General features: G+C 28.1%; 1 protein-coding gene across 15 annotated transcripts in view; it reads left to right on the forward strand.

Annotated features, from left to right (window-relative positions):
- LOC123265780 (guanine nucleotide-binding protein G(q) subunit alpha) overlaps positions 1 to 23350 on the forward strand; it is a 66443-nt gene that overhangs the window by 42612 nt on the left and 481 nt on the right. For 11 of the 15 annotated variants that reach the window (XM_044729686.1, XM_044729690.1, XM_044729689.1 and 8 more), the window contains 5 exons: positions 8739 to 8867; positions 12680 to 12809; positions 13676 to 13829; positions 13986 to 14093; positions 16526 to 16673. In XM_044729686.1, coding sequence (XP_044585621.1) covers positions 8739 to 8867; positions 12680 to 12809; positions 13676 to 13829; positions 13986 to 14093; positions 16526 to 16608 — 604 coding nt within the window. In that variant the 3' untranslated portion in view covers positions 16609 to 16673. Of the gene's footprint in view, positions 1 to 8167; positions 8297 to 8738; positions 8868 to 12679; positions 12810 to 13675; positions 13830 to 13985; positions 14094 to 16131; positions 16240 to 16525; positions 16674 to 23350 lie in introns of those variants that run through there. The other 4 variants (XM_044729697.1, XM_044729684.1, XM_044729685.1 and 1 more) reach the window with 4 other exon arrangements.

The following is a 23350-nucleotide window of genomic DNA, read 5'->3' on the forward strand; positions in this document are numbered from 1 at the left end:
AATAAATAAATTTTTTTAATGAAAAATTTTTACCCACATCATTCATTGCATTAAATTGATATGCAGTTTTTTGTCGACTACTAATCGACAAAACAGAGTTAAAACAATTTTTTATAAACCCTCAACTAGCACTAAGGTTATTGGCGCTCCAGTACTTTTTGAGAAAAAAAAAAAAAAAAAAAAAAAAAAACAACTATTGTTTAATTTCTTAACTACTTAAAAAATATATTTAATAGCTGATACCTCTTATTTCATCGGAGAGTGTGATTTAAAAGACATCGATCATACATTAAATTTTGAATTTAATTTTATTGTTCACTCTCATTTAAATACGAGCAATTAATCGTCTTAAAATTCAGCTGATAACTCATTAAGTAAAAATGATTAATAACTAAAAAATTGATCTATACTTGATCTAAAAATCATGATTATTATCGTAATGCTTTTAATATATTTTATAATAAAAAAACATAATTAATATATATCTAATCTACAAATATTTCTTCATTATTTGTGATTTTTATTTTACCGTAATTATCAACTCTTTTTCTTAAATCAAGTTTATTTTCTAAAATATCGGTTCGGGTGACACCGGTCAATTAATTAAATTAATTTTCGACTGGCAATTGACGTATTTATCACTAACCGAAATCTTTTATACCTCATAAAAATTAATTAGTGGAGGAGGGAGTCAATTGAACCAAAAAAAGTTTAGCAATTTTTTATTATTCAAATTAAAACTAAATAATAATTTTTTTTTTCTTGGAATGGTAGTTTATTATGTCTACTGATTGAATCTACTATCATCATCAATACATGAATTAGTCAATAAACAACGTGAATTCTTAAAAATTATTAATTTATGCCAACGCGTCGAATGGTTCAATTGACCCCTTCTTGGGGGCAATTGAACCACTGTTCAGGGTCAATTGAACCAATATTATTTAAAACACAAACCCGAATTTTTAACAAATAATATATTAATTGTTACTTGTTAATATTACTTGAAACTTAAATGAAACTTGGCTTAATTCAAATATGTTTTCCTCCGAGATTTTCGATATTATTCTTTATTAAATTTTTAATTGTTGCCTTACGGCGTTACAATTACTTATATATGGCTTTACAAAACTCCTTTTCTCTCTATCGTAACATCAGTGACTTAAATTTAAAATAAGATAAAACAAACTATTAAAGACTAAAAACTAAAAAAGAAAAGAAAAAACAAAAACCGTCAAGCCAATTCCCTCTTCCCAACTCTTTCCAACCACCCTCTCATCCACTCTATTGCCCCTTTTTCCAAATTCATGAACTGTTCTTCATTTCCTTCCCATTTTACTATTTTTTTACATCTTCTCGTTACATGCTCCATCGTCTCGCTTTCTTCTTTACATAGTCTGCATTTTCTATCTTCTTCATCTAACCAATATCTGCTGCCTTTCCATTCACTGCCACATATTATCTTCGCTGCTATTCTTTTTTTCTCCAATTTCCATCCCTCCCTTTCCCTCCAATATTCCGGCACACCTTCTACTATTCTTTTTTTAAAATCCTGATTGAAATTTGATTTCTCTATCCCCGTCCTTCGCTCCTGTTTCTGTGCCGAGAAGTCTCTCTCCTTTAACTTTCTGCTCATTTCCTTTTCCTCCCGCCACTCCAACTATAGTCCTGCCGATGACCATCCACATCTCATGAGATAGTTTTCCCTCTCTACATCTTTTATCTTTCCTAAAGCCGTTCTTCTTCCTCTCTCTTCACAGCATTTTTTCACCAACGTCCTTCCTTCGTTAAATCTTAGTTTTTCCTTAAACTTTAAAGCTCTGTATGTATCCAGTACTGACCCTTATCTTTTCCAGTTCTAGCTCTTTCCTCACTATATACCCTGGTACCTGCCTACCTACCCCCATTATCCATCTTCCGTACTGCTCATCTGCTCATCTGCCGTACTTGCAGTCTTTCCACCTCCTTTCTCTCATTCCAACCCCACAATTTCGCTCCGTACATCAGGATGCTTTTCACTATGCTGTTAAAGAGCAGCATCCTCCATTTAAGTCTTCCTCCAAATTTCCTTTCTCCTAACCCCCATACTCTTCCCATTGCATGTCTCGCTTTCCTCACTCTTTCCTTGACGTGATCCTTTGCACCATTATTTCTCATGAATATATATCCTAGATAGCTGAAATTCTTTACCTCTTCTATCTCCTTTCCTTCCCACTTCTATGGTCTCTTTTTCCTTCTTCTTCTCCCTCCTCCTTTGCTGAATTTCATCATCTTAGTCTTCCCTACATTGACCTCGAGCTTTTTTTTCTTGAAGTATCTCTCCCCTAGCTTCATCATCTCCTTCATTTCTTCCTCGTTTTCCGCCACCATTGCCGTGTCGTCCGCATATGCCAGAGTCCAGATCTTTCTCCCTCCCACTAACGCTCCTCCCACCTGCCTCCTTTTCATATAATCCTCCATATCTGCCACGTATATATTGAAAAGGGTAGGACTCAAAGAGCACCCCTGTCTCACTCCTTTCTTCGTCTAGAATCCCTCCGATAGCTCTCCCCCTACTCTAACCCTGCACTTCGTCTCCTTATATATCCTTCTCACCTGCTCAATAAGTCCCTCCTCTAATCCTATCTTCTCCATTGCCTTCAACAACTCTACTCTATCTAGCTTATCAAAGGCTGCTCTTAGGTCCAGAAACAATACATATGCGGCTTCTCCTTTCTCCTTTATTACCTTGTCTATCCAGTGCTTTAGGGTGAATACATGGTCCATGCACCCTCTTCCCTTCCTGAACCCCGCCAGGTTTTCCTCAAACCTTCCTTTCTCTTCTACCGACTTCAAGATTCTCTCATTCACTATCGATGCATATATTTTATACGCCGTGCTTGTGAGAGTCACCCCCCTGTAATTATCCAAACAATCCTTTTCTCCTTTCTTAAAGATCGGAGTTATAATCCCTTCCCTCCAATCTTCCGGGAAGTATTCTCCTCTCCACACTTCTTTTATAATTTCTCTTATTCTGCACCTGATCTTTCCTCTTCCGTATCTCCACGCTTCATTTTTTATTCCATCCCCTCCTTCCGCTTTCTCTTTCTTCAGCTTCACTATCTGCCTATCAATTTCTTCATCCGTTGGTTCTGTCTCCCATTTACTTTCTCCCGTCCTGCCTACTTCCTTTAGAATCTCTGGTTTTTCTGTTACTTTGTCTAACCCTTTCATAAAGTGGTTTTTCTACTCTTCTATTGATAAATTTCTTTTATACCCTCTCTTTTCTTTAAATCTCTTCCCAGAAATTCCCATGCCTGTTTCTCATTTCTTATCCTTCCAAGTTTTTTCTCCATCTTTTCTTCCCAACTCTTTTTCTTCCTCTCCAAAAGCTCTCTATATTTCTTCCTCAGCTTAGTCAACATCCCTGCTCCCCTCTTCTTCCTTATTTCTCTGTTCAATTCTCTTTTAGATCGCCTGCACTCCTCATCCCACCATCCCTTTAACCCCCTGTTGTTTTTTACTAATCTTGTGACACAACATTTTCCCACCTGTTCCTTCTGTTTTCTCCACCTTTCTTCACCTCTCTGTTCTTTCCACTCTATACTTTCCTCCTTCTCTTCATACCTTTCCAAGTCCCTACGGTTCCAACATTGAACCCAACGTTCTTTCACCTCTTTTTCTATTACTTTATCTTGTCCGCCACTGATTCCTTCTTTTAGCTCTACTATTATTGGTTGGTGGTCCGAGTCGATTCGAGTTCCTGCTTTTATTCCCCTAATCTCCTCCCAGGATTCCAAATTTATTATCCCATAATCAATTACTGATCTGGATTCTCCTCTCTCAAAGGTCCATTCCCCTCCTTCTCTTCCTCCCTTATTCCCGTTCATGATTATCCACCCTCTTTTGTCAACCCAGTCTAACAGATTCCTTCCTTCTCTATTTACCACCGTATCTTTAGACCACCTTTTCTCTCCCCCATTCAGTTCTTCTAAGCTCCCTTCCTCTCCTGTTCTTGCATTTCATTCCCCCCCTATTATCATTCTTCCTTCTGGTTCCTCAATCCACTCGTCCAAATCCTTCAGTATCTCTTTTCTTCCTCCTTCGTTGTATATCGTAACTGTGTTCCAAAGTTTTCCATTCACCATCACCTTCCTCCATATTGTTCCATCTTTCTGCTCATGTCCTTTGTCATTCTCTAATCCTCTTTTTACCCCCGAAAAGATTCCCCCCCTTGCTCTTCCTCTTTTATTTTCTCTCCTCGCAGGTTCGTACTTTCATACCCACTCTTTGGGCAGTCTCCTTTCCCACCACCCCCACTCCTTCTCCTCTACCTACGTCTCTGTCAACCCTATGAAGTCAAACTCTTGAATATAGTCCCAAAACTCCTGGTCTTTCCCTTTTATCCCTGCCACATTCCAAAACACACACCTTAACCCCCCCCTAACCCTTTTTCTTTTAAACTACCTCTCGCCTTCTGTCTCGATTTTTGACCATGAGCACTTCTCCTTCCACTTTCCATACCCATAGCACGCCGTCTAGCCAAAGCTTCCGAAACCCCACTTTTGCCTCCTTCACTCCCTCCTTATTTCTGGCAATCTATGCTCTTCTATTCAATTATTTCTGGGCATTTCTTTCCTTTCTCGTTCTGTCATTCTCTATAAAGATCTTTTTCCCTTTTAACCTTCTTTTCTTTTCCATAATCTCTCTTTTCCCTGCTCCCATCTTCATTCTTACCCAAGTCATTTTCTTCCCCTTCTTTCCGATATTTTTCACCCCTTCTATATCTTCTATCTCGCTTTCTACCCCCAGCTCCTCCCTAAAAAATTTTGCCACCTCCTCCTTACCCGTATCATCTCCTTTATCCCATCCAATGATAATTAGGTTTTTACTCCTTTTTTTCCCTTTCTTCCTCTTCCATCCATTTTTCTTCTGCTTCCCGTCTACTGTCTCCCTCTTTTCCTTCCGGATTTTCCGCTCCGCCCGATAAAGCTAGACTTAATTCCCTTATTTTGTCTATCTCCTTTTCCACCTTGTCCAATCTGTTCTCCATTGCTTTTTCTTTTTCTGCTATACCCGTTTCCAGCTCCTTCCACTTTTGGTTGTTACCTCTACATCCTGCTTGCAGTTCTGCCGATAATTTCCCCACTTTCAACTCCAATTTTTGATTCTTCTTTTCCATTTTTACAAACTCCCTCTTTAGCTCATCAAACTGATTCTTTCTTTCTCTTTTCTTCTCGTCCAGCTTTTCAAGAACCTTTGTAAAACCCTGACTTATCATCTCTTCTACCGAGTCCTCCTTTTTTCCTTGCGATACTACTCTCACTTTTTGCTCTCTGTCACTTTCTTCGATCCCTTTGCGCTTAGCTCCCTCATTACGTGCCCAGTCTCTTATGTCCTTTCCATTTAAATCTCCCAAGCTGCTGGCCCTTAACTTCTTCCAGGATGCCGCCTTCGGGTCTCTTCCTCGACTTTTCACTACTGTGATGTCCCCCTCACTTCCCTGTGTTCGAAACCCTTCCCCCTCGAGCTCCATCAATAACAATTCTGGCGGTTCACCCGAATCACTTTGTGTCTCCCTCTCTGCGCCGGTTACCTTACTCTATACGCTCCCCGCCTCCTTTACCGACAGCGTACTCATTGCTACTCTTTGCTCCTCCGTTCCCCTGGCCCTTACACTGTTCTAACCTCCAACACCACACCCCGTACTTTATTCGCTTAAAAAACCAATTAATTGAATCTCCCGTACCCATATTATCAACTATAACTCTTTTTCTCCTTTTTACACTTCACCTGCTTTAACAATTATTACCTCAAATTTCGTCTTTTTGCTTATATCACCTTTTCTACCACGCACTGATGTCACACTTATAACATCCCAATCGGAACCTCGATTTTTGATATTATTAAATTATATATTATTCGATTAAATAACGTATCATTATCAATTAAAATTATTTTGGCTATGTTTCAAATCTTAACAGATGTTTAAAAAACACAAATTTTCTCAAAATGCAAGTACATTAAAATATTATTGTTTATACCTTTTCTTTTATATGTAATATAATCTTGTAAAAGGACGTTAAATTTATTCTCTAGTGACCCTGTTATTGGCTTTTGCTGTTGGCTCTTTATGTAAAGAAATAAATAATTAAATTACTATTGCACATTTTTAACGCACAGATTTTATATTATGTAAATTAACAATAAATTAAAAAAAAATATTTATTATAAATTCAGTTCATCAAATTGTTAGGTTATTTCCCTGAGTATTTTTTATGTAGAGTCAAGATGCGCGCACATGTCTCATGCTTCTCCGTGGTTCAATCGTCCCTGGGACTGGAGGTTCAACTGATCCCATATAATTTTATGACAATTAATAGTAAATAATGAATAAATAAACTATTATATCACTATAAACAAAATTGGAGATTATAAAGTATAAGTATATACAACTACTACAATTCAAACTTTATCCCGAGATAAAGATAGAGCCGAAAAAAAAAGTTTACATACTTAAAAATACAAAAATCTCAATTTTACAAAATTTATTAATCGCAATGATTTCAAATTTTGATCATATCAGAGTTTAACATATTAGAATCTAATTCTAAGACGATGAAGCATTTTTTCAATTTTTTTGATTTTTTAAGTCGAGTGGATCAATTGTCCCATGGTTTAATTGACCCCTTTCTCCCCTAATTAAGTTAAGCTTTCTTAAAATTTTTAAATAAAAAAAAAGTTTACATGATGTAATTTTTTTATATTTTTGTTTTATACACATAAATTTAAGTAATCAAATAAATGATCAATGCCTCGTAAAACGAAAGTAGAAATGAGCAAACTAAAATTATTACTACTGCTATATTGAGACTATAAAAAATTCTCTGTCAAAACTTGATATTGAAGGTGAAAAAAACCTTTACAGCTGACCAAAAAAAGACTGGCAGAAAATAAGAAGAGATAATAAGCTACATTATGGTTGGAATAGAATTATTATAAAATTTTAGTTATACAATTTTTATTGTTTATTTTTCACAATAAAATTAAGGTAGTACCACAGATACTATAAGTGTCAAATGTTCTATACATAGCCTTGTTTGATTTACGAAGTTGATTTTACTATACAAAATCGCATTAAAGAAAGAAAGAGAGAGAGAAAGATAAATTTTGAAAGTTTTTTTTTAATTATTACTATTCCATTCCCTGAATCTGTACTTCAAATTACGAAAAATATTAAATGTCATCTTTTTTCATCACCTAAATTTTTGTTGAGATTTGAATGTCACTTTTTGTAAAATAAAATGAAAACTGTCATATTTCATAAGACTTGATGTTTAACTCAATATAACTTTAAAAGCTTAATATTTTTTATTAGTTCTTTAGAGCTTTTCAAAAATTTAGTGGGCTTATCTCTATTATCATCTTACTGTACTTTACTAAAACGTCAAATTTTATCAAATTCTAAACGGTAAATCTCTAGCCCAGAGTACTACCTTAATCGTAACCGGGGTGGCTCGACACTTAAGGTCACTCCGGTCTCACTCATTATTTTTTCAGCTCTTAAAATAATTTTATCTATCTTAACCTATAAATTTTTGAGTTAGTGAATCCAGTTCTCCAGATTTCAAAGTCCAAGATAATTTCCTTTTCTTTATTTCATAGAAATAATTTTAATAATTTTTAAGTTTTATTTGTTAGATGATCGGGGAGACTCCACGCTTCTCTACTCAAATCAAATTTTAAAGCAAAATATTGAATATTAAATATCCTCGTTGCATATTAATGATTTTTCGTTAGAGTCACATTAACCTCAAGATGCTAGTTAAGGGTTCAAATTTTATTTTTATTTCAAACTTGCCATTTTCAATTATAAAATAATATAAAAAAGTTTTCTTAATTTAAGATCTTTTATTTTATTTGAATAAAAAAATATTTTTGACATCCAATATTAAACACATTATACAGTTTGAATATATTTTCGAGAACATTCACCATTGAATATTTTTAATAAAATCAAATAAATTTTATTGTAAGATGAAATTATATAAACAATTATGTATCACCAATTGCATAATCGTAATTAATATTTTTATTAATATTGTATACATATATATATGTATTATGTAATTAAACTCATAATTTGTGTAGAGTGAAAAAAGCAGATGTTGAGAATATATTGTTACAGCTACCTTATGGAAATAGACCGAGTGGCGGCACCAAATTATCTTCCAACAGAGCAGGACATTCTGCGTGTGAGAGTGCCTACTACGGGTATAATTGAATATCCCTTTGACTTGGAAGAAATTCGATTTAGGTATGTCAGATGACTCAATCAAATCGAAAGGATCAGCCTGTCTGCATCTGTGATCTGCATTTGGTTATCTTCGTCTGGTTTCTTTTCTTTCTTCTTTTTCTTCTCTTTTGTCTCTCTGCATCTCTATTTGTTATCGCTACTAATTCTCATCAATATTTTAATACGTGTTTTCTACTCTTTGCACAATTATTTATTTAATTTAATGTAATAAAAAAAATATACTCACTAGATCCATTTAGATTTATTCGTTTTTTAGGAAATCGGAATGCTGAGTGACAATGCACGGCTGTGGTCTGCAATGGAATGGAATTTTATTGATTAATCAACTTTATATTTTTACTTTTATTTCTATTTATTTTATTATTTTATTAATTCTTCTTGTAATTAATAAATCTTTTAATGCATGGCATGCACTATCACCTGGTATTCGTTTGTTTTGCAGCTATCTTTCTGACTTAGACAATATTAGTAAACCGGAATATCTTCCTTCCGAACAAGACATTCTTCGAGCGAGAGCTCCTACAACTGGTATTATTGAATATCCTTTTGATTTGGACAGCATCATATTTAGGTACTAATATACGTGACACTGATAAAAAAATTACTTGATTCAAGAATAATATTCTCGAAAAAATTTCATTCTTGCGTTATGATATTCAGTTAATAAAATTCACCTTTGAATCAAGATAACAAAATTCGAGGATGAAGATGAAAGGTCTTCATTCTAAAATTTTTAAAATTTAATTAATTAATTCAATATTTTCACCTGAAAATTTTCTTCTTGTTACATTAATTCAAGATATTAAAATTTTATAGTAGTCTTTATATTATCAAAAAACAGTCTTAAATATATTTCAGAGGAGACTGACTTGGTAAAAAAAATTTTTTGTTCAAGTTTTTTTTTTATTTTAAATGAAACTTTTTCTTAAATCATGAAAATAAAATTGTTACAAGACAACGAAATTATTCTTAGTTCAAGAGAATTGTGTTTTTTCATGAAAAATTTGGTTATATCTGAACAAGATAATATACTCTTGATCGAAGATTTTGAACTCAAGCTAAAAAAACTAGTTTCAAGATGACAAAAAATTCTTGAATCAAGTCAACTGGCTCTCTTCCAAATAATTTACTTGGATTAAGAAGATTTTTCTTGAATCAATTTTTTTTTTTGCAGTTTATTTAAATTTATTAAAAAGTATGTTTGGGTTATTTCAATAAATGAGATTATTTTCACGGAAGAACTCTCGTTCATTTTTTTTTTTTTTAATTTTGAACAAACATTTTTAATACAAAAAGAAAAATTCATTTGAAATTTGAGCTCTTCATATTGAGTTGTTTTAAAGTAATCATTTCATTTATTTCGATCGTTTTCAAGCTTCATTTCTAGTTATTTTTTGCGAACAGAAAAAATATTAACAAAAATATGACCAATAATGTTTCTTGTAACAATTTTTCTGTCTTGTTGTATAAATGAATTTGGACATTCTTTTATGAATATTGAGAATTTCTTACACAAAATAAGACTATTTTGCAAAATGCATATATTTTTCTTTCGAATACAAATAAATAAAAAGTGTCAGCGTTATGTTATTTTTCCATTATATCATTGAATTATTTTGACAAAGTAACATTTCTTTGAATGGATCTTAAGCGACAAGTTCCGAATAACGCGTTGATTTTTATGAAAACTCAAACTTTGATTTGATTGGGAATATTCAGATTTCAAGAGATAAAAAACGTTTTAACAGATATTTTTTCGTCAGAACAGTTCATTAATATCATAAAAAGATTATACAGTGCTGAAATTTTTTCTTTATTTTTATTCTATTTATTTAAATTCTAAAATTTATTTCAACATGACTCAATATTAAATGCTCAAATTTCCAATAAGATTTTTTTGTATATAATAATGAAAATTATCAGGAACTTGGACCATAAAAATAACTCAGTGTTAAATTTTTTAAATGTTGCAACGTTTCGTTGTATTTCACAACTTCATCAGGCAAAATTTAAGGTTAACACTGTTGTATCTCAAAATAAACTCCGAAAATTTTTTTCATCGTTTGACAATATATACATAAAGTCAAACAAGTGGTAACCATAATATTAAGAAACTTAGTCAATCTCCATTCCATTTAAGCAAATTGGTCAACAATAATCAGTTATAAAATTACAATAATTACATACAAGACAGACAGCTACAGACTAAAGTTTGAGATACAACAGTGTTAACCTTAAATTTTGCCTGATGAAGTTGTGAAATACAACGAAACGTTGCAACATTTAAAAAATTTAACACTGAGTTATTTTTATGGTCCAAGTTCCTGATAATTTTCATTATTATTTATAAATTATGGATGATAACAGAAGTCATAATTTTTTTGTATTTTTTCTAAAATTTTTAAAAGATCAACGGGAGTCGCACCCTGTGATGATAAATTTATTTTGTGAAATGACCTACATACCTATTTTATGTTTGGTTTTAATGTGACAAATACTTACTTTTTTGTATAATTTGTAATTAAGTATTTATTGTGTTAAAAAAATTTTAAGTACCGCAAAACTCTAATTTAATAAATATAGTACATGTTGTTGTTAATTTTACATCTGATAATATATTTTTAATGCTGCCAATTAGTTTTTAGTTAATTGTTAATTAATACTAGTAGTATTTTAATGACAATACGGAGAATTCTAATTTAAACGATTCCACCTATCGCCTCGATATTATTTCTTGTCGATAAACTTACTATCGTAAAAATTTATTGTAGATTACACATATTAAAAAAAAAAAAATTGTTTAAATCTAAACACTAAACCAAAAATATTCAACATTATTAAAAAATTTAGTAACTATATTTCTTCTTTACTCTATTATCTATAATGTTTTTTGTGTGTAACTAACATCCAATATTTTAATATTATCGAATGCTTATGATCTCTAATTAATATTATATATTTTTCTTGCAATTGGATTTAATTAACATTCAATGAATCATTAGATTTCAAGCTTTTAAAATTCAATTATTAATTTCTATTGCCTGAGTTTTTTGTGCTTTTTATATGAGTCAAAACACGTCAAGTGGACCCCCCTTTTACCACTTGGTGATAGAAAACTTATTAAAATATAATGATCAAAGGTAGTCATACCTAAAAATCATCCCTCAAAACAGTTTTTGAAAATTTTGAATTTAACAACAATTTTTTTAACAATAAAAATTTTCGGTACTTTTAATTAAAAAATTAATTGTGAAAAAGCTATTGAAGATAACTTAACGAAATTTTCAGCGATTATAGTAAAATATCTATATTTTCACATAAAATTATTTTTCAAATTTAATTTGTTTATTATCATATTTTTTATTAATTTTTAAATAAACAAATTGAAATTTTAATGACTTCTCAGTACGATAATCGATTTTTTTTTTTTTTTTTAGTAATACCCGTTATACATTTAAGTTCTTTATTTAGAAATAAAGTTTCACTGCCTAGTACTTAAGAAACAACAGAAAAAAAAATTAAGAACTATTTTAAGGCATTAATTGACTTTTTTACTATATTCTATTAAAATGTTTATTTTATTCTACTGTTAAATCTAAATAATGCTTTAATAAATATATTTTGATTACTCTGTACAAATATTGTTAAAAGTATAAATAAAAATAAAAAAAATTGAATTGTAAAAATCATTTACTAAATAATTATGTAATTTGTAGCGATCTACAGCGTTAACGGCTAAGCTCAGTAGCGCGCAGAGCACTTGTACCGTTCGCCGCTGCATCATTTAAAAATTCATATTATTTAAACTAATACCGGGCAGTGAAATTTTATTTCGAAATAAAAAACTTAAATGTATAACGCGTATTACTAAAAAAAAAAATTCGATTATCGTACTGAGAAGTCATTAAAATTTCAATTTGTTTACTTAAAAGTTAATAAAAAATATGATAATAAACAAATTAAATTTGCAAAAAATTTGTATGTGAAAATATAGATATTTTACTATAATCGCTGAAAATTTCGTTAAGTTATCTTCAATAGCTTTTTCACAATTTATTTTTTAATTAAAAGTACCGAAAATTTTTATTGTTAAAAAAATTATTGTTAAATTCAAAATTTTCAAAAACTGTTTTGAGGGATGATTTTTAGGTATGACTACTTTCGATAATTATATTTTAATAAGTCTTCTATCACCAAGTGGTAAAAGGGGGGTCCACTTGACGTGTTTTGACTCATATGTTAAAAATACAAATCAAATATATAATTTGAAATAATGAATTTCTGCAAAAGCGATAACACAGCTTATTTGTCGACCTGCAAGTTCCTTTTTTATATTTTTAAATGAATTTGTTAATATATTAAATGATTTTGTTGTATTATTAGAATGGTAGACGTCGGCGGCCAGAGATCGGAAAGAAGAAAATGGATTCATTGTTTTGAAAACGTCACTTCAATCATATTTTTAGTAGCTTTAAGTGAATATGATCAAATTTTGTTTGAATCTGAGAATGAGGTAAATATTAAGATCAAGTAATATATTCAACCGGGTGGCGCAAAAGGACTGACTTTTGTATTAAAAATTGCAAATTGATATTATTATTTATAGAAGTTGTACAAAGTTTTTTTTTTACTAAGAATAATTAAGAATCCTTTTTTTACCAGATATTTATTGAAATGAAAATTATAAAGTAAAATTTTTTTATAATTGAAAATAAAAATCTTAAATGCGTTTTTCAAAATATACTTTTTTTTTTTTTTTTAACACGGATCAAATAATATCACAACTTTTAATGGACTGGTTCATTTGAAATTTGATATGAACCTTTTCTATATACCTACACTGATAGAAAAGATAAATTGATTCAAGAAAGAAAATCTTGAACTAAGAACACCATTATGAAGAAAAGCAAAAAATGAGTTTTTTTTTTGTGACTTTTGCTATTTTGCAAAAAAATTTATTTTGTTTTCTGAAGTCGAAACTATAACGTTCTTAAGGATAAAAAATTTTCTCAATTTTTTAAAAATTTTTTTATATTTTTTATAAATATCAATTAATATTTGGAAAAAAAGTGAACTATGTAATGCAATAGAAGAAATTGTCTTTCTGTCTTTTAATTGTATCTTACGTTTTATTTTTTACATTCTCTAGTATTTTAACTTAAAAAAAAATGAAAAATTTATAATATTCATTCGTTTTCGTGTTAATAAAATCTAAGGTGTATAGTTTTGAAAGTTAAAAATATTAAAAAAATTTTTAATTTTATAAATTAACGTATATTAATGATGTAGAAGAAATTCGAAGAAAAAAGTTTTTTTTTGTGCCACCATAAACATTTATATATTTCTAAATAATTATTAATTGACTATTAAATTTCATAGAATCGAATGGAAGAAAGTAAGGCGTTATTTAAAACAATTATCACATATCCCTGGTTTCAACATTCTTCAGTAATTTTGTTTTTAAATAAGAAGGATCTGCTCGAAGAAAAAATAATGTACTCTCATCTTGTCGATTATTTTCCCGAATACGATGGTAAGTTACGACTTTTTTTTTTTATAAAATATACTCAATACAAAACTAATTCATTCACACATACCGATTTATGTTTATAAATTTTCTTAATATTTAATAATCGTTGGAATAGTATTGTAATAAAAAACAATGGCAATACAATTTAAAATGGTTTAGGACCAAAACAGGATCATGTAGGAGCAAGAGAGTACATTTTAAAAATTTATCTGTCGTCAAATCCCGATCCAGATCGAAGTTGTTACTCGCATTTTACTACTGCTACAGGTCTGGTTGATGAAAAAATTATCCAATAAATATACTTAGATCGTGGGATATTTGTTCGTAATTAAATTGACATATTTAAAGAGCTAGCAAAAGTAGAAGTATACAGTGATATTTAGATTTCCGAGTATTTTCCTCAAGTATTACGTAAAATATACAGCTTGTTAACTTTATACTCTTATAAAGCTTCTTAGATTTGTATTAAAGCTAATACAATAAATTGTCCTTCGAAACAATTTACTTTTATCATTAAAATATCTGACAATTCACATGTATTTATAATGAAATATCTTCACTTATTAATTGTAAGGCTTCAACATTTACACTAACTCCTAAATTTATTTTTTTACAATCATTTCATTATTTTATTTTAAATAAATTTTACTTGTCGAAATTGAAAAAAATATGAGAACAATTCTTTAAATATATTTTTTTAATAATAATTTATTTTATAAATAAAATCATAACCTTGTTTGGTGATTTCGAAGTCATAAATTAAAAATTAATTATTATAATTCCTTAAATACTGTCTGTTCTATGTTTTAAATTAGTTTTTTTTTTGTAATCTTTTTAGAAAATCTCATTTCAGCTACTACAAAACTTGTTGCTAATAATTTCGTAATCGCTAGAAAAATTATTCTGAAATTATTAACAGATTTTAAATAAGTGCGTGAAGAATTATTTAAAATAGTAATCATCAAAAAAATAAAATAATTTAACCAGCTGTGTTACAATAAAAAATAAACAAAGTTGTCAGTACTAGATTTTGATAATAATTGGGACATTTACCTCACATTGTTTATCCAATCGTTAATAGTTATCTTTCTTATTTAATTCTGTTTTATTTATAAGTGTCATATCTATTATTACACTAATAATTAAAATTTCACTACAAAATAACAAACCTATTTCAAAATCTTATATGCAGAAAAAATTCTTTAATTATTTTATTTAAATATGTTTTCTTAATTTTATGTCGCTGACAAAGATATGAGAATAATAATTCGTGAAGTTGAAGTAAAAATGTCGGAAAAAGCTATCAAATTGATCACTGGTAGCAATTGAGAGGTTTAGTATCATTATTAAAAGGTTAAGAGAATAAGTTCTTTTATGATCAATACAATTGAAAAAAAAAAAAAATTATATATTAAATATAAAAAAAAAAAATTTGGAAAATCCAAAATTGCACGCCTCATAATCTTATTTTCCATAATAAAATTGATTAAAATAAAATACTTTTAAATCTTTCGCGTCATTGTCCACTCAGAAAAGAAAAGTACTGCGCATGTGTTGTAAACGAACCTTATTTACATAGATATAGATATACAAATGATAATTGGATTTTAGTTTATTGCTAATTATAATTAAGCTACATTGAATTAGACCGTGATCTTCGGAAGAACTTAGTTTTGAATAGTACTGAAGCGTATAAAAAAAAATGGACTTGATCAGTTAAGTTTTTCGGCAGTTATCGTGACCACGCCAGTTTGCAACATACATCGGACACACGGACGTCCACGGAATAATTTTTTTAAACTTTTTTTTTATTTATTTAAAAAGCAAAATGTCTTTTAAAAATGTCATAAGTGTTGAAACTAGTGTTTTTCCATGACATATATGTGTAAATATTACTCTACAAGTGCGATAGAAAATAAATAGAGACAATTTTAGTTCAAAAAATCACTTGATTTTTGTAAGGCGAGAGTAGAGCACTACCTCATTCGCTTCGCTTATGAGGCGTGTGATAAAAAAAAAAATTAAGAAGATTTTTCATTATAAGTTTTACAGAGATTAATTTAATATAAGTTTTTTTTCCGTAAAAAATTTATTTTTTTTAAATATTTTTTAATCTTTATCAAAATATAAAAAGAAGCGTATAAATATGAAAATTTCGACATTTCCCTTATTAAAATATTTTTCCTCATGAAATGAATTAATCATTCTGATTATCACTCTATTTCAACATTAACTTAATAATATGGATAATCATAAAATGAGTATTTAAAAACCCAAGTTGTATCCTTAACACAAATTTTTCCAGGCCCACAAAGAGAAGCCATTGCTGCCAGAGAATTCATTTTAAGGATGTTTGTCGATTTAAATCCCGATAGCGAAAAAATTATTTATTCTCATTTCACATGCGCCACAGGTAGGCTATTTGCTAAATCGAATAATCACTTTTTCATGCATTGTATGATTAATCCTATTTGTGAATGCTTTTATCGTTTAACACTGTAGCTGTTGAAACTTTCAAAGCTTTTTTCTCTAGCGGTAAGAAATAATTATTTGCAATTGATGGTAATAATAAAAATAAGAAAACCAATAAACTGATATTTTGGGAATATATTGGTTTTTTGTGATAATTTTTATAATTTTTATAAATGAAAATAATTCTTAAATTTTTGCATGCTGCGTGCACTGGATCGTTAACACAGATACTGAGAACATCAAGCTTGTGTTTTGCGCTGTTAAAGATACAATTATGCAAAGCGCACTCAAAGAATTCAATCTTGCTTAAATAAATGTTTAACACAAATTTTAATTATTTATTATAATTATAGCTTATGAAAAAAAGAATTATAATAAATAAATTTTTGTGTCATATTACATTAACATAAATTTATTGAAATTATTTAAGCAATTAATTTTAATAAAAATTTAAACTGCCATTTAATTGAAATTATTTAATTAATTTTATTATTCCGATTTTGAATAGTTTGTCTCTAATTTACAGCATGTTTTTATTAATTAATCATTAAATTATTAAACATCAAACATTAATTGAATATTTTTAGTTTTTAAATTTAAAATTTATGATTGCTATTAAATATTTCATGTATTATTTACAAATTAATTACTACTTTTTTTCCACTAAAATATTAAAGTCGTCATTTTGAAAAATTTGTGTTTTTTTTTTTAAGAATAAATTTAAAATGCACGCTTATGATTCATAAATCATTGTTTCAATTTTAATACATGGATCATAATTTAAGTTTATTAATTGAAAATTATAATTTTCTAAATCAGAATTAGACTTGCATGAAGAAAAATTATTCTCTAAAAACAATTACCTTCATTGTATTTTTTAATAATTAATAATTATCAAAATGGGTGAGTTCATACAAATCGATAAATTATCACTTTCCAGTAGCCAAAAGGGTATTTAGAAAAAAATTTTAAGTTTTGGTAAGAAAAATTGGAATAAAACTTCTCAAAAAATTTTGGATCAAAATAATATTAAAAAGTGCAGAAATTTGGTGAAAAAGTGAATTATTCTAAAGTATATCTAAAATATCTAGAAAGGTCAAAATTATTTGTAAGATAATTTCATTATTTGAAATGTTAAAGAAAACTTTTTTTATACAATTTTTGAAAAAGTGCAAAAATTAACGTTAACATTATTTTTACTATTTCAATTATTTTTTAATTTTTATGAAAGAATTTTAATAATTGCAGTAGAGGTTAATTTTTTTTTCTACCTTAATTGTTATTAAACAATTTTCTTCTCTTAAATTTATTTTTAGAAAAATTTATTTTATAATTGATAATACCCAAATCAATTGAAATTTGACATTTTTTTTTTTAATTTTCCTTGACAATCAGAAAATGATATTTAAAAAATGTAAACCTTTAGAAGCTTTAAAAAATTACGAACGCAAATTTTTGTAAACGTTTTCCTTAAATAATTTACTTATTTAAAAAATCTAAAAATTGAAATGTGTTTCCTAAATTCATTACCATAATGATGAAAATATTTTCAAACATGAAACTAAATAAATTACCGTTTAAAACATGTGCATTTTTTGAAGAAAAAAAGATTTCCAGAAAAAATCATTAACCCTTTTGGCTGTTGGAACGTGTTGTGTATAATTTTCATAAAATACTTTTTCATTGTCATTTCACTAACAATTCTCGGAAAGAATTAAATAAAAAAACGATTGTTATTTTTGAAGAAAATTTCTTCCCGTGAAATATATTGCATTAAAAAAGATAAATTTTTGAAGATTTCTTAATAAAATTAATTAATTGTGATCATTACGACAGTTATCAAGTCATTTAATGTTGAAATTGAAAAATTAATTAAACTATAATAATATCCAATTAGTCCAAGAGTTCACTAATATTTAATTTAATTTGTTTCCAAAAAATAAATTAAATAAAAATAAAATTAATTTTTATTATCACTCACTGTAATAATCAATACATTAAATTGTAATCAATATAAAATTTTGATTAATTATGATGAATGACGAGTTGATTTTTTTTAATAAAATTAAAAAATGTTAGAAATTACAATATATCGGTGAGTGGAATTTAATTAACAAAAACTATCATGAGATAACAATAATTTAGTTTATTACATTTAAATAAATGACTGTTGAACTTAGCCGACAACCGACAATCGATATTTCAGCGAGGAAATCGATTTTTTTAAATTAAAAAAATAGCAGTTCTTTTTCTGAATACTTAAAAGTGCATTTATTTGTAAATGAAATATGATTTTTTTTTCGCGATGAAATTTTGAAAATAGAACTTTGACGAGTGCTCTAATCAACACTTTTGTCAACAGTGCTCTAATCAACTGCATTTAATTATTTTTTTTGAAAAATCACTAGAACGTTGGGCAAGCAATAAAAATTAAAAAAAGAAAAAATTAGGAAAAATAAAAAAATGCAGGCCTTTATTACACCAAAATCTACAACTGCATTTTTTTATAATTCAATTTTTTTTATTTCCTACCAAATTATCAATTTTTTTCTAAATGAAAGATTCTTTTTTCGGATATATATTTAGTTTACAAGCTTACTTTACTTAAACAATACATAAAATTCACTCAATTTTCGAAAAACTACACCTGCATTTTTATAAATTTAGGTTTTATTCATAAAATTTATATTTTAAACAAAAAAAAAAACTTTTTTTTATCAATTTCATTTAATATTTATCTATATATATATTAAGGTGCTTTTTTTTTTCAACTATTTTTTTTTTTTTTTTTCAGTCCCATTGTGAAATTTTGTTGCAAGTCCCAAAAAAAAAACTACCCTTAAGTTTAGGCCCTTAATATTAATATTAAGACCTCGACCCAGGCGTTTAAAGATTTCCCCTTAAAAAAACACAGAAATTTTGAATTTTTTCTGTTTAAATTTTTATAGCTCAGTGGAATTTCACAGCATTGCTTCGACCGTGGACGGGTTTTTTTCAGAATTGAATGCTCTACAAAAGTGTCCATAGCGGCTAAGCCGTAACTCGAACCGGCGAGGTATTACAGGCCTCTAAACTTGATTTTTCTATGAAATTCGCGTTTTTTCGCATTTATCTCGTGAATGACAAGAGCTACAGAAAAAATGTGAATGACAAACTTGTAGAACATTCAATTTCCTACAAAAAAATCAAAATTTCTGTGTTTTTTTAAGGGGAAATCTTTAAACGTCTGGGTCGAAGTCTTAATATTAATATTAAGGGCCTAAACTTTCAGGGTATTTTTTTTTTGGATACTTGCAACAAAATTTCACGATGGAACTGAAAACACCCCTAATATATATATATATATATATATATAGCATATATATATATATATATATATATACAGCAGCATATATATATACATATATATATAGCAGCTAGCATATATATATATATATATATATATATATATATATATATATATATTAGACTGCGTCAGAATACAAAAATTTTTTTTTTTTTTTGAGTAAATACCTCTAAAAAGTTTCTTTGTTAGACCAGAAAAAACCTCCTAAAAGATGAGCTTGATATCATGAAAATTGAGCTGGTGCATGGGGGGGTCCCCTTTCCCATTTAAAATACATTGAAAAAAAAACTTTTTTCTGTATTTTCATTGTAAATCGTCAAAAAATGTTTTTTTTTTTTTCATATTTTCCTTTTCGTTATCATGTAGGAAATTAAATTCTATACAAAAAAGGTCTTTTTCATTTTTTCGCTAAAATGCATAGGAAAAAAGTTACAGGGCTTTAAAAAACGAAAATTATAAAAAGTCAAAAATAACTTTTTTTTATGTTTTCGACAACAAATTATTTTATTCCGTAAAATTCTTTACTTAATTTATCTATATTCAGCCGGTCAATCATATCTAAATTGGATCTATATATAGAAAAAAAAATTATATTTATTTATATTATATTTTTATATTATATATGGGGCATTCCATGCCAAATCGACCACTTTTGAACCCGACCCTTTTCGATTTTTCTGAAATTTTGGTATCTTTCTCTACCCTATTGAAAACAATTTTCAGAATTTTAAAAAATTTTTTTACCCAACCAAAAAAAGGTTACGAGTTATTTAAAAAAGACAGCTTTTTTTTGTTAAATAACCATAACTTTTTTGAAAATTAACTTATTGGGATGATTTTGTTATTGAAATTTTTGTTTTTAAATGTACTTTTTAGAAAAAAAATAAAAGTAATAATTCGCATTCATATTCAGGTTTTTTTTGAAAATTTTCGAAAAAAACGAAAATTTCGGGATGATTGACATTTTTGATTTTCGATTTTTTTTTTTTTTTTTTTTTTTTTTTTTTTTTTTTTTCATAAAAAACCCGTATTTTCTGCGAATTTCCTGAAATTTTCAAAATGGTATTTTTTTCTTTCTATTTTTTTTTAGAAATGGAAAAAAAAATTTTTTTTAAATGTTTGTTTTTTGTTATACCACTCTGAAAATTTTTTAGCAGATTTTGAAAACTTTAAAATCTGAGAAAAAAAAATAAAAACAAAAATTAAAAGTGACAATCATCGATAACATTTGATTAATTTTCAATAAAGTTAGATTAAAAATTAAAAGAAACATTGAATTATTTTTTCGTATTGTAGTATTTTCGTATCTAAAAATTCTATAAACAATAAAAAATTCTATTGTTTTCAATAAACGAAGACGCTTGCACGTGTGAATGTGTAAGTAAATATGTGTGACTACGTTAGCTATAGAAGCTAGTTAGTCATACAGTTAGTTGTGTCTTTGTTTGGCACATACTTTACTGGACACTGACGCTCTCTCTCTTACAAATAAAGAGACGTTATTTTTAATTAATAATTAATTATCTATGCGGTTAATTGAAAAATGGCTAAGGACTTTTCGTCTCAGAATTATTTTTTTCATCAGATGCTACAATGGCGTCCGTTACTTTTGGGACACCCTGTATATATATTATATATATATATATATATATATATATATATATATATATATATATATATATATATATATATATATATATATATATGTATATATATGTATATATATATATATATATATATAAGGGATTTTCGCCTATGTATTGACTCATCACGATATTTCTGAAACCATCAGGGGTAGAGACTTGAAATGTAATAGGAATATTTCTTTCGAGGAGTAGAGGTCAGCTCAGAACGGATTTTACGAAATTCCATTCACAAGAAGTGTTGCTCGGGCGTTAAAAATGCAAAATTTCCGTTTTTAAACTATAGCTCCTAAAGGCTCCAAATTTGGTAGGAATTTTCTATGTGTGATGTAGACACCGAATTTAGTAGGAATCTTTCATTTGTCAAAGGCTCTCTTAAAATTAATCAGTGGAATTTCACTAATTCCAACCAGTGCATGAGAATTTCACTCGTGAATCAGTGAAATTCACTGATTAAATCAATGAACAAAATATTTGCGCGTATTCGCGCTGTTATATGTCCACTGGTTAAATCAGTGGAAATCTACTGATTCACTAGTGAAATTTTCATTCATAATTTTGTACATTGTCAAGCATTTAAATTTTAAATTAAAGTATTGACTGTTTTTAATACAATAATCTAAGTCAAATTATTGTTAATTAATCGTTATAATTACAAGCGATATATTCCTTAAAAATATATTGCTTAAGAAAGAATTCATCTGTTTCGAGAACAATTTTCACTCAGCCGGACAGAAACTTTGGGACTCCGCCATATTTGTATTTTCATTGTTTTAGTATACATAAAAGCATGGTATTGTGCGCCTTCAGCGATCCAAGCTCCTGGACAGGATTTAGAATTTATGAAAGACTTACTGAATTATAAGAAAATAAAAAAAAAATTTTCAGAAGTAGCATCGAAAAAGTTCAGCAATCACTTGTAGTATCTTTCTGAACAACTTATTCGTTTGTTATTATTTTATGATAATGTTAGTGTAGAAATCAAAGTGAATTTAATTGAATCGATTCAGAAAAAAAAAGTCCAATTAAAAACTTTGAACGATTTAATGAAAAAAATTATAGTATTAATTCCTTCTTAAACAAACAACTGTATGATTTTGCGTCAGAAGTGTCGTTGATTATTTTCGAAAGGTTGGAACACCCAACCGATTTTTTAAATTTACATCCTGATCAGTAAATATCTGACAAAAGTTACAATACTTGCTTAAAAAATTTTTCAAATTTACTCGTTATTAATGATGCTGCGGAATGGGCGGTCCAACTGATGGAAGCCTACAATAAAAGCTTAACTGCTGATGAAGAGCAGAAGCAATACTTTTTGCAAGTTGTAGCTATGCACAATTTAAAATTTAAATGCTCGACAATGTACAAAAAAATTAAATTATTTATGTAAGAGTAATAAATTGAAAATTAAATGGAATTTAATGTGTATTTTTTTTTAATGCTACCGTTCGACGGGCTATAACTTCGGAACTAGTCGTTCTACAGTTTTCGACCAAAAAGATAATTTTGTAGAGAATTTAATTTCCTATAAAACCCATACAAAGTTTTTTTGAAAAAAAAATTTTTTAACATATATATATATAGATAAATATTAAATGAAATTGATAAAAAAAAGTTTTTTTTTTTGTTTAAAATATAAATTTTATGAATAAAACCTAAATTTATAAAAATGCAGGTGTAGTTTTTCGAAAATTGAGTGAATTTTATGTATTGTTTAAGTAAAGTAAGCTTGTAAACTAAATATATATCCGAAAAAAGAATCTTTCATTTAGAAAAAAATTGATAATTTGGTAGGAAATAAAAAAAATTGAATTATAAAAAAATGCAGTTGTAGATTTTGGTGTAATAAAGGCCTGCATTTTTTTATTTTTCCTAATTTTTTCTTTTTTTAATTTTTATTGCTTGCCCAACGTTCTAGTGATTTTTCAAAAAAAATAATTAAATGCAGGTCTAAATTTATTTAAAAAAAAAGGTTAGTATTCAATTTCAGATTTTTTTATCTGAAAGTGTTGATTAGAGCACTCGTCAAAGTTCTATTTTCAAAATTTCATCGCGAAAAA

This window comes from Cotesia glomerata, linkage group LG5, assembly GCF_020080835.1.
Source record: "Cotesia glomerata isolate CgM1 linkage group LG5, MPM_Cglom_v2.3, whole genome shotgun sequence".
NCBI lineage: Eukaryota > Metazoa > Arthropoda > Insecta > Hymenoptera > Braconidae > Cotesia > Cotesia glomerata.